This window comes from Oncorhynchus mykiss, chromosome 19 (genome assembly GCF_013265735.2).
Source record: "Oncorhynchus mykiss isolate Arlee chromosome 19, USDA_OmykA_1.1, whole genome shotgun sequence".
Taxonomy (NCBI): domain Eukaryota; kingdom Metazoa; phylum Chordata; class Actinopteri; order Salmoniformes; family Salmonidae; genus Oncorhynchus; species Oncorhynchus mykiss.
Genome location: NC_048583.1, coordinates 14,712,632 through 14,728,171, shown reverse-complemented (window position 1 = coordinate 14,728,171; position 15,540 = coordinate 14,712,632). Strand labels below are relative to the sequence as shown.

Here is a 15,540-nt window from a genome sequence, read left to right as displayed (position 1 = left end):
GATGTCAGGGTTTCGTGATGGCCACTCCAATACCTTGACTTTGTTGTCCTTAAGCCATTTTGCCACAACTTCGAAAGTATGCTTGGGGTCATTGTCCATTGTAAACTTCTGACTTCAACTGTATGTGTGTGTGTGTGTGTGTGTGTGTGTGTGTGTGTGTGTGTGTGTGTGTGTGTGTGTGTGTGTGTGTGTGTGTGTAAGAAAGAGAGAGCACTGCATGCACTTATGTGTGTGTGTGCGTGTGTGTCCTCCACACGAGTGTGTCCTCCTTCACACTATCTGAGTGACGGACAGGCCCAGAGGCCCATTAGCCTCTGTATTGACAGAGAGAGAGAAGGGGGGGGGGGTTCTGCTCAAGTGCTGCTAAGTGGACAGCAGACAGGTAACATGGCAGCGTCCATCTAGTCGGTCTCTAAGTCTCACAGCTCTATAGTCCACACTGAGGTGTGAGGGCTTCCTGTTCTGTTCTGGACAGCTGCAGGGCTAGATCCATCACTCTGGACTGACTACTACAAACGGTCAACTGGGCTTACTGTTCCTACCCACTGTGTGTGTGTGTCTGCAGGCGCAAGAGAGAGTCCAGTTATCTAGCTCCAGTTATCGAGTGTGTTTGAATCAACATGATTAATTTCCCTCCATTTCTCTCTCCCTCGGCAAGCGGTACCGATCCACCAAGTCTGGAACCAACCATGTCCCTGAACAGCTTCTACCCCCAAGCCATACGACTGCTAAATAGTTAAATAGCTACCCAGACTATATGCATTGGCCCTTTCTGCACTAACTTTTTTTGTTACTCATCACATATGCTGCTGCTACTGTTTACTATCTGTTACATTAGTCTTTGTTATATGTAGATATCTACCTCAATTACCTCGTACCCCTACATATCAACTGGTACTGTTTACTATCTGTTACTTTATTCTTAGTTATATGTAGATATCTACCTCAATTACCTCGTACCCCTGCATATCAACTGGTACTGTTTACTATCTGTCACTTTATTCTTAGTTATATGTAGATATCTACCTCAATTACCTCATACCCCTACATATCAACTGGTACTGTTTACTATCTGTTACTTTATTCTTAGTTTTATGTAGATATCTACCTCAATTACCTCGTACCCCTACATATCAACTGGTACTGTTTACTATCTGTCACTTTATTCTTAGTTATATGTAGATATCTACCTCAATTACCTCGTACCCCTGCATATCAACTGGTACTGTTTACTATCTGTCACTTTATTCTTAGTTATATGTAGATATCTACCTCAATTACCTCGTACCCCTGCATATAGACTGGTACTGTTTACTATCTGTCACTTTATTCTTAGTTATATGTAGATATCTACCTCAATTACCTCGTACCCCTGCATATAGACTGGTACTGTTTACTATCTGTTACTTTATTCTTAGTTATATGTAGATATCTACCTCAATTACCTCGTACCCCTGCATATAGACTGGTACTGTTTACTATCTGTCACTTTATTCTTAGTTATATGTAGATATCTACCTCAATTACCTCGTACCCCTGCATATAGACTGGTACTGTTTACTATCTGTCACTTTATTCTTAGTTATATGTAGATATCTACCTCAATTACCTCGTACCCCTGCATATAGACTGGTACTGTTTACTATCTGTCACTTTATTCTTAGTTATATGTAGATATCTACCTCAATTACCTCGTACCCCTGCATATCAACTGGTACTGGTACCCCTTGTAAATAGTCACGTTATCTATTATGTGTATCTATTATTACTTGTATAATTACTATTATTTCTCTATTTTCTTTCTCTCTGCGTTGTTGGGAAGGGCCTGTAAAGTGAGCATTTCACTGTTGGTCTACACCTGTGGTTTATGAAGCCTGTGATAAACAACATGTGATTTGTCTCTCTCTACAGCAGAGATCCAACAGAGTGGATGAGGGGGCAGAGAGTTCCTTCCCGCTATAGCTGAATGTAGTGCATGGTGAATACTAATACAGTCAGATTTCTCCCTCCCTCCCTCCCTCTCTCACACACACACACATTCTATGAGCAATAGCTGCTGCATTTGCTATCTATCACAGCTAGTCACAACAACTGGATAGAGGCATCGGGGTACTGTGGCAACACACTCCTGTGTGTGTGTGTGTGTGTGTGTGTGTGTGCGTGTGTGTGTCAACAATACTCCTCCACGCCAGCTGGAAACTGAAACTATTCAGGGTTTATAATCAAAGACCTGAGCAATCACTGTGCTTGTTTAAGGCTGAGCGTGTCCAATGTCAGTGATAAGAAATGCTATCGCTATCAGATTGGCATTTACAGCGCTGTCGAAGGAATGTAAACTAAAGCAAAGCGGAAGAGCCCTGGGGCCTCAGCGATAGACAGCTGTGGTTGGTTACTGCTTTGTCTAAACCTTATGTACCCGTTTGATGTGGTAGATGCTAGATTTGGGGGAGTGTGGTTTTAAAACATTGGAGTTTGTCACCTGAGGTAACCTTACAGTGTGCGATGGTTACTGAATGGTTACCCAAATGACTTTCACAGCTGATCCAACGGTTACCTACATATGTTAGATCTTAATTTGACCAGTATTGTCGCAGAAAAATAATCCTGCAGCAACAGGATTTTTACATTTAGCCCATCATTTTGACTGAAAAAGGCTACATAAAAAGTGCAATACTCTTAATGTTATCAGTGAATTTGTCAATCATGTAGCTCATCTGCATTCAGGAAAATTCGCAGTAACAAAAGACTGTTCAAATTAAGATCCTACATCTGTATAAGGTATCCGCTACAGAGTGAGTGTGTGTGTAGGTGCATACACTGTAGCAGTACTATCCTACCTATGCAATAGCAGAGCAGGACAGACAGCAGGATGGACAGTCCCACGGCGCTGAGAGCAGTGCATCTCCAGGAGCAGTACTTGGAGGACTTCTTGAACTTGAAGGCGGAGCGGGAGAGGGTGTTTCTGGGTAGGGGCCGCGTGGGCGGCGAATAGACGGAGCCCGTTGCCATGGTGTAGCCTGGAGTAGCCGTGCTGAACAGAGGGGTCGTGCCGGTGCCTGTCTTGAAGAGGAAGTGCCTGGAGAAGAGGAGAGGAGAGGAGAAAGAAAGAGAGGGAGGGAGAAGGAGGGTGAGAATGGAGACTGGACAAAGTAGGAGATGGAATGGATCTACATCGGCTACACATTTCTAGCCTGGTCCCAGATCTGTCTGTGCTGTATACCCAACTCCTGTATAATGGTCATTCTTTGATAAGATCGCATAAACAGATCTGGGACCAGGTTTCTGAGGTTCCCGTTTAAAACAAACAAAGTAACAGCTACAGTAGCAAATGAACGAGACACTTAGTTTAAACTAACAACAAACAAACACTTGAAGGCCTGTGAAGTCTAAAACAGGAAGCATATGAACACGGAACAGACAGAGCATTCCAAAAATGTTATGGAAAGACATACAAGGACTGCGGTTGTATTTTTTAAATAAAAAATACCCTTCCTGCAGTACAAGTAGGATTACCTAAGAGACCAGCTGGCTTGAGGTAATTACCAAGGTCAGCTATTTTAATCAAATTAATTAGTGTGTGTTTCTACTGGAGACTGTGTGTGTGTGTGTGTGTGTGTGTGTCACTGCTCATTGATTGAACCAGGGAGCAAGCCAGAGGACAGAGGGCTTCACTCTAGTTTCCAATCAGACCCTGGAGTGTGTTTGAGGGTGCTTTACTGTGTGTGTGTGTGTGTGTGTGTGTGTGTGTGTGAGAGAGAGGGTGCGTGAATGCCCTTGTTTGTGTGTGTGCATGAGAATGAGAGTATGTGCGTGAGTGTGGTGTGTGCTCGCACACCCTCACACACACAAGCATACACCACATGCAGGTAAAGCTGTTTCTCTGATTGTGAAGTAGATCTCAGTACATGGAACATTGAGTATGAGTATGAGTATGAGTATGAGTATGAGTATGAGTATGTGAGTGAGTGAGTGAGTGAGTGAGTGAGTGAGTGAGTGAGTGAGTGAGTGAGTGAGTGAGTGAGAGAGAGAGAGAGAGAGAGAGAGAGAGAGAGAGAGAGAGAGAGAGAGAGAGAGAGAGAGAGAGGATTTGAAGTTGTAGATCCACACCCCGATGGACAGGGATAAGTGTCAGAGTAGCAGAAAGAATGGATATTAAAACCAGGGAAGTGTTTACTTAACCCTTTAAAAATCCCTCAGAGGTGACGTGTCCGTCCTCAATTTAGTTTGCTCCTTCCTCGAGGAAGTAGCTCTCCTTCACCGAAAACAACTACAACCCAACTAAGTGCGGGCCAGAACTGACAAACCCATCCCTGTATGTTTTTCAAATGTAAGCTTCCTCTCCCCCCCTTTTGTCACTTAACAACCATGCCAAAGCCCAATCTGGATTAGCAAACAGACAGCCAAGGTAAGCAATGCTCCAAAACAGGACTGGTTTAATAGTGTCTTTTGTCTTGCTTTAGACAAGCACACGGACAAGAAACAAGCATGGAGACATCAGACAATGGGACAAACAGAGCTGATTCTAGCTCTAGAACCAGCCAGACAACACTGAGCCTTCCATCCCATTACATGGTAACGTCTTGCTGCTGTGACACACTGGGTGAAGTCCGGGATAAGACTGAGGGAATCTATGTGAGAGGGTTGGTAGGTACAAAGGCTTGCATCCCAATAGCGTTACAATACGACCCCAAGGCATGCTTTCGACCCAGTGTCTTGTCTTATAGTGTGTCCCCAATAAAGTTGTGGAAAACAAATGTACATGGGATTGGACTTGTGCGTGATGCTAATCCCTCTGTGTGTGTGCTTGTATTCGGCTCAGTGTTGCCAGGGGTTACACATGCGTAGAGGAGGACGACAAGCGGAGGGGATGGACACTCGGAGAGACTGAGATGGAGGCACGTACCCATCCCCATAGGCACCTTCGTGGCACGCGGGAGGGAACACATCCATCTCTATCAGGTTGTCATGCCCGTTTTCCAGAACGGCTTGCTTTGCTAATTTTCTACATGAGGGAGATGGAGATACCAGAGACATAACACAATTAGAGAAGCGTGTGTGTGTTTAATCAAAGTGTATTAGTATACAACACAATTAGAGAGAAGGGAAGACTTGAGGAGATCAGTGTTATTGCCGACGTTATTAGTTTTGGCAGCCAGACATGTCGACACACACAGAGCGATGGGGAGATGGTCCCCCTGTGTGGACCTGTCTGGCAGACAGGTGTCACACAGACACACACAGCATGCAGGGTTGGAAGAACACACACACGCGCGCGCACGCACGCACGGGCACACGCAGTTGCGTAAGGACACACACTCTAATTAGGTCCCAAAAGCACACACTCAGCCACCTGAGCATGCACACAGGCACACCTACCTACACACACACACACACACACGCACACACGCACACTCAATATACAAGCCGAAGCCCTCGATCCAGAGAAGTGACACATTCGAATTTCATTTCTCTTTGTGTATTTTTCATCTTCACTTCTCTTCCACCTCCTCCCTCCATTTCCACAGCGGCAGTGGAGGAGAGGAGAGGGGGATAGATGAAAAGAGACAGTGGAGGAGAGGAGAGGGGGATAGATAAATGTGTGATGATGAAAAGAGACAGTGGCGGTGCGATCAGAGATGGAGGAGAGTCTTTTATTCCCTCCATAAAGCAGGCTGTTTAAGGCCACGCTGGCAGAGTCAATGTGTTCAATTGAGTTGTGGATAACCCTGTTATATAACCCTGCTATAGGCTCTTACATACCCCTCGCCTCTCTCTCTCTTTCCCTGTACTAGTGGTAAGAACAGACAATAAAAGATATTGGAGCCAAACCAGAACAATAGTATTAGTATTTTATATGTTATTAGAAGGATAATAAGTCTCTCTATTTCTCTAGTTACATGTTTAAATATTTGTATTAGTTATCCCATTTGATACAGATCACTGCACTGTTGGGTAGGACTTGCAAGTTAAGCATTTCACTGTACTTATGCATGTGAACTTAAAACTCTTTCACTCTCTCTCTCTCTCTCTCTCTCTGATGAATTGTCCAGTTATAAGTCTTGACCACACATACCCTGACCTTAGTGACCTGTGCGTCATGGCAATGTAGCCCTCCAGCCCAGACTGACCCTACTGACCTGGCCAAATGGAGATAGAACTGCTCTCTCCTCTCCCATCTCACCGCAAAGCACCACTCCAACGTCACGTCACACCCCCGAGGGAGTGTGTGTTGAAAAGAGTGTGTGTTGAAAAGCGCTTACTCAGATACTGCATTTCCTTGTATTGTTTCCTTGTATAGATTTAGATCCACTTTAAATCAAGTTTTATTTAGTTTGCTATTTCCAGATTGGTGTAACACTAAAGTACGGTGTCCTACAGGTATAAAATGTTCGTCTAAAACGGTATAGTCAGTGAAGCTCGTTTGTTTGGCTGTTGGTTTTCCTCACCCTAGTATTTTACATTCTTATAGCGTTCACACATTGTTTTAGCGTACTGTAAAGCATTTAGCTCCCCAGGGTGTTTGACTCAGAGAGACAGAGAGGGAATGAGAGTGTGTGTGTGTGTGTGTGTGTGTGTGTGTGTGTGTGTGTGTGTGTGTGTGTGTGTGTGTGTGTGTGTGTCTGTGTGTGTGTGTGTGTGTGTGTGTGTGTGTGTGTTTAATACCCATTTGTCTTCTTAGACTTTATATTACCCATACATACACTACATTGGATATGCGATAGGCACTTCAGTATTATTTATGACCTTATCAAATTGCCAGGTATGTCTTATGTGCAACACATTCCAATGATGTCTTTCATATTTCATTTTGTGGAAAAGTGAGAGAGAGGTATTTAGAGAAAAAGTCATACCTCAAATGGGAAATCGAATATGTTTGTTTAAAAAACAATGTGAGCGTTCTTATCAATCTCCTAATTAAAAAGACAATTAATTCCAATGAAAACGGATTCTGCGTTTATGGGAAGAAATGGTGATACTTTTTAATTGAATTTAGCTACCTTATCCAGTTCAAAAGGCTCCTTTCAACCAAAACATTATCTTTGTTCGCTCGTATCAGTGAAAAGATAGAGACGAAGTCTACATGGAAACGTGGCTGGATTTAAAAACGTTTTGAAACTATAATTAAATATTCGGATTAAAAAAACCTGACAATGATAATAAAATCTAGACAAAGTTCAATGACTTCTTCCATGAGTATTGAAATCAAACGGCAACAGAGGATAGATATAATTGCTCTATCCTTTAGATAGCATCTCTGTGCCCGATACCTACACTACGGGGCCAAAAGGGTTTCTCAGTGCTTTGATAGTGGGCCAGCCGCAACCAGTTTCCTTTGGCATAAGGGATTTGTAGAGCGACTGCAAGAGCAAAGGCACGCATGTGGCGGGGGCCACCATTGTTAATTGACTGGAGGTGGCCTGACGCTGAGCAGCATTACTATGCTAATCCCCCCCATATCCCCTTCCACATCTCCAGAGCTCTCCAACAATGGGCTGAGGAGAGAGACGCTAACATTAGCATGTGGCCATAGAGACAATAATCTTAGCGTTAGCATGTTGACATATATAAATAAGCGTTACCACAAGGCCATAGAGACTAAACAGTTTGTTAGCATTAGCATGAGGCCATAAATAAGCTATGTTAGCATTGAGGTCTTAAACACGCTAATGTTAGTGTTAGCATTGGGACATATGGATGCTATGTGAACATTAGCAGGAGGATAGAAAAGCAATATTAGCATTAGCGTGAGGCTATAGAGGCGGCAGGGTAGCCTAGTGGTTAGAGCGTTGGGCTAGTAACCGGAAGGTTGCAAGTTCAAATCCCCAAGCTGACAAGGTACAAATCTGTTGTTCTGCCCCTGAACAGGCAGTTAACCCACTGTTCCTAGGCCATCATTGAAAATAAGAATTTGTTCTTAACTGACTTGCCTAGTTAAATAAAGGTAAAAAAAATATATTTAATAGAGAAGACATGTTAGTACTAACATGCGGCCATACTGTACAATAGCTAGAACTAGCAGGTTAGCTACGCATTCTATTGTTTTTCCCCCAGAGCATATACATTACATTGAAGGGAAGTTAATGCAACATGGCAGGCTCAGAGAAAAGACAAGAGGCTGAGCTACTTTGAGAAAATAAAGGGGCGGGGGAATCATAGTTGTCGTGAAATCTAGGTGTTGAGTTGCAGACCGGGCTAATGAAAACTGATCCAGAGATAGAGAGGAGGGATGGTGCGGCAAAGGAGTGTGTGTGTTTGTCTATGAGATGTGTGTGTATGCATGTGTCTCTGTGTGTCTATGATGTGTGTGTGTGTGTGAGACAGGCGTGGGAGGCAGTCCTCTGACACAACAGGTGAGAATGACAATGAGTCACGGATTGGGTGATGAGGGATTATCACCTCGGAATGAGACCTTTCACACTCCTCCCATCTCTAACCTAATCCCCTTGAGTACCCACACACCCCTTCTCTATACCGACTGCTCTCTCTGTCTCTCTCTCTCTCTCTCTCTCTCTCTCATGTTATCTACTTATCCTTCATCTTCCTCTCCATCCCTCCTTGTCCTCCACTCAGACCTCTGACATGCTATACCCATCCCTCTCTCATTCACAAAACAGCTCTCAAACACCTGGGCCTCCCCTTCCATCCATCCATTTTTCAACTCATTTAAAACTCAAAATCTCTCCACTCTCATTATGTCCCTCTCCAAAATCGTCACTTCACATGTTCATTATCCTGACATAAGTACTATCAATCCACAAAAAAAGTACTACGTAATCCACAAAGAAACACCGAAAATAAAATGAAAGCCAAAAGGTATTATCTCGATGACGACAGCCACAAAGCTGCAGGAGAGCACAGACATTGAAGTCTGACACCCTAGCTTGACTTTGAAAAAGTACCAGTGACAGATGAAAGAAAGGAAAAGTGAAGAACCTAGCTCGTATCGTCAGCTCCTTCCTGTAGGACTATGGATATATGCCAATGTCCATAATTGGCATTCATGGGATGGTGACGCTATAGCTTATCGCTCACAATGTTACCGGGGGCAACATTGATTTAATCCCCCAGGCTGTAAAATATTTGTACAAACTTTATTAGCTAGTCGGCTCACGAACAGGACTGGAGAACATTGCCTTCCTCGTGTTTCTATAGATAGTCTGGGGCTGGTGAGGTCGGGGGCTGTGTGTGTGGGTTAGCTAAAGGCATACCACAGTTGGTGTGTGTTTAGTCTGAAGAGATTAACCTCGGTGTACATATGATAGGCCGGCTGTCTGTCTCTTCTCTCGAGGAGCTATGAGTGTGTGTGTGTGTGTGTGCGTATGATTGTGCCTGTGTGTGTGCGCGTCTCTCTCGCGTTATGAGCTAAGGAGGAATATGGTGTGAAGAATTCAAGTAAGAGATACTTTCAATAAAATGAGAGACTTTAAGAAGCAGTTGATCAAGCCATTACAATGGTGTTGATCTAACTTTCTCATTTGCGCTACAGGATAGTGGAATGATGTGTCTTTGATGAAAAGCTTGTCTCTCTGATATTCACTGAGTGTTTAAAGGAAATAACCCCTGGGCTGTACAGACTTGCCACTCGGACTGAATTCCAGCCAGTGAAGCCGAGATATAGCGTTATCGGCGTTAAGTTATGGGTCACAATTCTGATTTGTATGCGCGTCTGTAACACGGCACAAATCATTTACAGAGACTTTCATCACAGTATTATCATTATTAATGTCGTTTTGTATTTCAAATAGCACTCAAATATTCACCTGGTTGATATTGCTGAATTAAAAAGCTGTTGTTGATATACTGTCATAATGAAAAGTGTAGTAAAATACAATATATTGTCATCAAAAAGAACAGTTAATCACTGTTGGAGTTTATTGTCTTTCTGCAGGGGAAGTTTATAAAGCATTAGGTTTATGGCAAAGGCTTTAATTACAGTCTATTCTGGTAGGCGGATAACAAGGACACATTTAAGTGACAGACACACACAGACACAGACAGACAGACACACACACACACACACACACGCACAAATTTGTTTCCTATATCAGGGTTGTCGTTCACACCCTGCTTGGAATCATCTCCTTGCTCTCAGAAGCTATGTTTAGAGAAGTTGAAGTTGTGTGGTTGGGATTCACAGATGTGGAAATGTGTGTGTGTGTGTGTGTGTGTGTGTGTGTGTGTGTGTGTGTGTCGGGGTATATAAAGAAGCAATGCTTTTGTTATTTTTCACTGACCATGCTGAGAGGACCCTATTTATGTATAGAGAGTTATTCATCTGCAGATGTGAGAGAGAGAGGGGTCAATGAATGCATCAAGCACCACCATGTTAAGTGGTTTGTGACATACACAGATTCTAAGACAGACTCTTAGAACCTCTCAGAGAGAACTGAAGCTCTCCGTCACTGAGTGGAACCAGACTCTATACAAGATCTCAATAGGAGGAGACAATAGATGAAGTAGCAAAGGTGATGGAACACTAGAACACACAACACGACTTTAGATGTAATTGGTGAAAGGCGCTAGCTAATGTTAGCTATAGTGTCTCCCCAACAGGGCTTTGGAAGTAATTGTCGTAGTAAAAGGAGTTAGTTAACGTTAGCTATAGTGTCTCCTCAACAGAGCTTTAGAAGTAATTGTCGTAGTAAAAGGAGTTAGTTAACGTTAGCTATAGTGTCTCCTCAACAGGGCTTTAGAAGTAATTGTCGTAGTAAAAGGAGTTAGCTAACGTTAGCTATAGTGTCTCCTCAACAGGGCTTTAGAAGTAATTGTCGTAGTAAAAGGAGTTAGCTAACGTTAGCTATAGTGTCTCCTCAACAGGGCTTTAGAAGTAATTGTCGTAGTAAAAGGAGTTAGCTAACGTTAGCTATAGTGTCTCCTCAACAGGGCTTTAGAAGTAATTGTCGTAGTAAAAGGAGTTAGCTAACGTTAGCTATAGTGTCTCCTCAACAGGGCTTTTCAATGTTATTGTTATGGTGAAAGGAGCTAGCTAACGTTAGCGTTCGTCTCCAGGGGATTTTCTCTTTATGTCCTCAGTATTAAATGAATATGTGACAATATAGTAATCAGAGGAGTGATGGTGTAATCAGAGGAGTAATGGTGACAGAAGAGGAGGGTGGTTAAAGTGGGCTTATTGAGTTAAAAGGTTATGATGGAGACCGTTCTGTAAGAGGGTGGTGGTGAGAGGGTGTGTGCGTCATGAGTGTGTGAGTAATTGTCATCATTTTAATGTACCCTATATTTACTTATATAAGTATATCTGGCTATATTATTTTATTATTGCTTCATTGATGCAACAAAAAAGAACATAAGAACTGAGATGGAGGGAAGGGAAGTCAAAAAAACAAACAAAAATGTAGCAATATTGTCGTGCAGAAAGTTGACTAAAGACCCGAGACAGCATCTGAAGCCTAAAGAAAATGGCCTTCTCTGGTACATTTCTAAGACAACAACGTGTCATTATTTCCCTTAAAGATGCAGCTGTTTTTTTATGTGATCTGTCAACTGTTTTTATAAAAATAAATAGTACACCTCATGCTGTCAATAACGAAAAATATTTCTGTTTTTATATATAGGATCTTTACTTTGTTGCCAGGCCGACCAACATAGTTGAGAAGATTTAAAGAAGACTTCACAGAAGGAGCCAACATGATCAAGATGTTGTAAGATGAGATGATGTGTAGTAAAATACTCCTCGTCGGCACACATGTAGTTAAACTACGTTTCCAATAAAACCTTAAAAGGGATGATACCTGCTCATCAACATCCTCTGAAAGAGAAAGAGAACCGTTGAAGCCTGGAGAGTACTTCCTACCCTTGAATTATTACACTTTTCTTTTATCATTTCTTCTTGAGCCTCAATGTCAAAAATAATGTCTGGTTTAGAAATGATGGGCTTGATTTGCGATTCAGTTTGTGGAAGGGGAACATTTATCAAATCCCACCGTCACAGAGCATATTGGCAGTCTCTATGGGGGTGCCACAGGGCTCAATTCTTGGACCGACCCTCTTCTCTGAATACATCAATGATGTCGATCTTGCTGCTGCTGATTCTTTGATCCACCTCTGCACAGACGACACCATTATGTACCTCTGGCCCTTCTTTGGACACTGTGTTAACTAACCTCCAGGCGAGCTTCAATGTCATACAACTCTCCTTCTGTGGCCTACAATTGCTCTTAAATACAAGTAAAGATAAATGCATGCTCTTTAACCGATCGCTGCCTGCACCTGCCCGCCCGTCCAACATCACTACTCTGGACGGTTCTGACTTAGAATATGTGGACAACTACAAATACCTAGGTGTCTGGTTAGACTGTAAACTCTACTTCCAGACTCACATCAAACATCTCCAATCCAAAGTTAAATATAGAATTGGCTTCCTATTTAGCAACAAAGCATCCTTCACTCATGCTGCCAAACATACCCTTGTAAAACTGACCATCCTACCGATCCTCAACTTCAGCGATGTCATTTACAAAATAGCCTCCAATATCCTACTCAATAAATTGGGTGCAGTCTATCACAGTGCCATCTGTTTTGTCACCAAAGCCCCATATACTACCCACCACTGCGACCTGTATGCTCTCGTTGGCTGGCCCTCGCTTCATACTCGTCGCCAAACCCACTGGCTCCAGGTCATCTACAACGCCCTGCTAGGTAAAGTCCCCCCTTATCTCAGCTCGCTGGTCACCATAGCAACACCCACCTGTAGCACGCGTTCCAGCAGGTATATCTCACTTGTCACCCCCAAAACCAATTCTTCCTTTGGCCGCCTCTCCTTACAGTTCTCTGCTGCCAATGACTGGAACAAACTACAAAAATCTCTGAAGCTGGAGACTCATATCTCCCTCACTAGCTTTAAGCACCAGCTGTCAGAGCAGCTCACAGATCACTGCACCTGTACATAGCCCATCTATAATTTAGCCCAAACAACTACCTCTCCCCCTACTGTATTTATTTATTCATTTTGCTCCTTTGCACCCCATTATTTTTATTTCTACTTTACACATTATTCCACCGCAAATCTACCATTCCAGTGTTTTACTTGCTATATTGTATTTACTTCGCCACCATGACCTTTTTTTTGCCTTTACCTCCCTTATCTCACCTCATTTGCTCACATCGTATATAGACTTATTTTTCTACTGGTTAAATACCTGGTTAAATAAAGGTGAAATAAATCAAATGAAGAGAGTTCACAGTTTAGTTTATTTTTCTGACAGGCTCTTATTGTGTATACACATGAAACACAACCTCCCTTTGCACGCAGACACATTTAGCCTGCATCCCAATTTGTATTTATTTAACTAGGCAAGTCAGTTAAGAACAAATTCTTATTTTCAATGACAGGAACAGTGGGTTAACTGCCTTGTTCAGGGGCAGAACGACAGCTTGTTACCTCGTCAGCTCGGGGATTTGATCTTGCAACCTTTCGGTTACTAGTCCAAACACTCTGACCACTAGACTACCTGCCGCCCCACACCCTATTCCCTTTATAGTGCACTACTTTTGAATGACATTATAGAGAATAGGGTGCCATTTGGGATGCAGACAGGGGGTGCTCAAATCTGCTAGTGTGAGCCAAACGTGTTGAATTAGGTGCCTACAAAGCAGAGAGAGGGAATCTGATACTGTGAGTACTCTGTGCTGTAGTGTTTGTCCATGTTGTAGCCAGAGCTTGGGTTAAAAGGCTTCCTACACACAGCAAGGGAGGATCTCTCTTTCTCTCTCACACACACACACACACACACACACACACACACACACACACACACACACACACACACACACACACACACACACACACACACACACTGAGGGTCATAGTGTGGTTTTGGACCGGTGCTTTGAGTTGACCACTGCATTCCTGTGTTGTGTTTTTTCCCCTTCACCTCTGGGCCCAGTTGCCATGGTGGAACTGTATTCCCTGTGGAGGTGGGGGGGGGGGGGTAACACGAGCATTAAGCCCCTCTTGTTAATAATAGATGTCTACATATTGCTTTGTCAATAGGAGATGAGGAGGACAGCCAAGGTCATACAGGAGGATAGCATGGACAAGAGGAGGAGGAGAGACAGAGAGAGTAGAGAGAGAGAGAGAGAGAGAGAGAGAGAGAGAGAGAGAATGAGGGACATATAGGAAGAGGAAATAGATGGTGAGGGACATATAGGAAGAGGAAATGGATGGTGAGGGACATATAGGAAGAGGAAATGGATGGTGAGGGACATGACCCTAGCTAGTCCCCCCCGATCTCCTGCTGCCCAACACGCCTGTTGCAGATGAGGTCTGGGGTTATGGTTGGTTCTGGTGTTGGAGACAGATGAACCATAAAGGTCAGAGAGACAGAGAGGGAATGAGAGAGAGTGTGTGTGTGTGTGTGTGTGTGTGTGTGTGTGTGTGTGTGTGTGTGTGTGTGTGTGTGTGTGTGTGTGTGTGTGTGTGTGAGTGAGTGTGTGTGAGTGTGTGTGAGTGTGAGTGAGTGTGAGTGAGTGTGAGTGAGTGTGAGTGAGTGTGAGAGTGTGTGTGAGTGAGTGAGTGAGTGAGTGAGTGAGTGAGTGAAACAGGGCCTCCCTTAGGAGAGCCAGGTGTGTTGTTCAAGGGTCCCTTTACACACTGTTTGTCCTGGCACTTCTCTGGTCATAAAATATAAAACTGTACAGCCAGGGCTTTTCAGACACATATCACCCAGAGGCCCCCGGCCCTGCTTAACCCTACAGCTACACTGTCCTGTCCCTCTATTCCTCCATCCCTCCATCCCTCTATTTATGCCTGGTAATGTTACATAGCCATCCCTCTATTTATGCCTGGTAATGTTACATAGCCATGTCAGTTTTTTTATTATTCTCCTCTTTTTCTTTCTTTCATTTGTTCATTTTTTTTCTGGAGAAGAAAGGTGGGAAACATTCTGGACAAAAAAAGAGCGAGGCACAAATTGACTGTTGGATCTGAGGTCGGAGTAAGTGAGAGCGCTCACAAAAGAGAAGCGCCCTGTAACTTCTTCAAACGCACACACATTCACTCTTGCAACTACACACACGAGCACAGAAACACACACACACACACACACACACACACGGGCACATAAACAAACATGCAGCGCAAGTGCACACACACAGCAACACATAGACACACACAGAGACAGGAGGGAGATTTGTTGTATTGTGTAACAATGAAAGCGTGAATGAAGAGTGCAGGTAACTGTTTAAAACAGAGAGGTAGAGGAAGAGATAACAAGAGAGGAGGTGGAGGAAGAGACCCATTAACACTATAACACCTGAGCCAGACTGCAGTCTACTAATAATACAGCAGAGGCACAAATCAATGTGTGTGTGTGTGTGTGTGTGTTTAAACCCCCCTCTGTGTCCCTAGTCATTGATTGACAAGTCCAAAAGCTGTACAATAACACGTGGGAGGAAAGCCTTTGTGACCGGGCAGTGTGTGTGTGTGTGTGTGTGTGTGTGTGTGTGTGTGTGTGTGTGTGTGTGTGTGTGTGTTAGTGTGTGCTCTCTGTAAGATCCTCGTTCTGAGGAAGACTAGTGGTG

At 43.5% G+C, this 15,540-nt stretch overlaps 1 protein-coding gene across 10 annotated transcripts in view; it reads right to left on the bottom strand.

The window, feature by feature from the left end:
- Window positions 1-15,540, bottom strand: part of LOC110498654 (teneurin-3) — a 426,574-nt gene that overhangs the window by 122,372 nt on the left and 288,662 nt on the right. For 6 of the 10 annotated variants that reach the window (XM_036954326.1, XM_036954328.1, XM_036954327.1 and 3 more), the window contains 2 exons: window positions 4,904-5,002; window positions 2,838-3,076 (listed from right to left, as the gene is read on the bottom strand). In XM_036954326.1, coding sequence (XP_036810221.1) covers window positions 2,838-3,076; window positions 4,904-5,002 — 338 coding nt within the window. The remainder of the gene's footprint in view (window positions 1-2,837; window positions 3,077-4,903; window positions 5,003-15,540) is intronic. The other 4 variants (XM_036954331.1, XM_036954335.1, XM_036954334.1 and 1 more) reach the window with 1 other exon arrangement.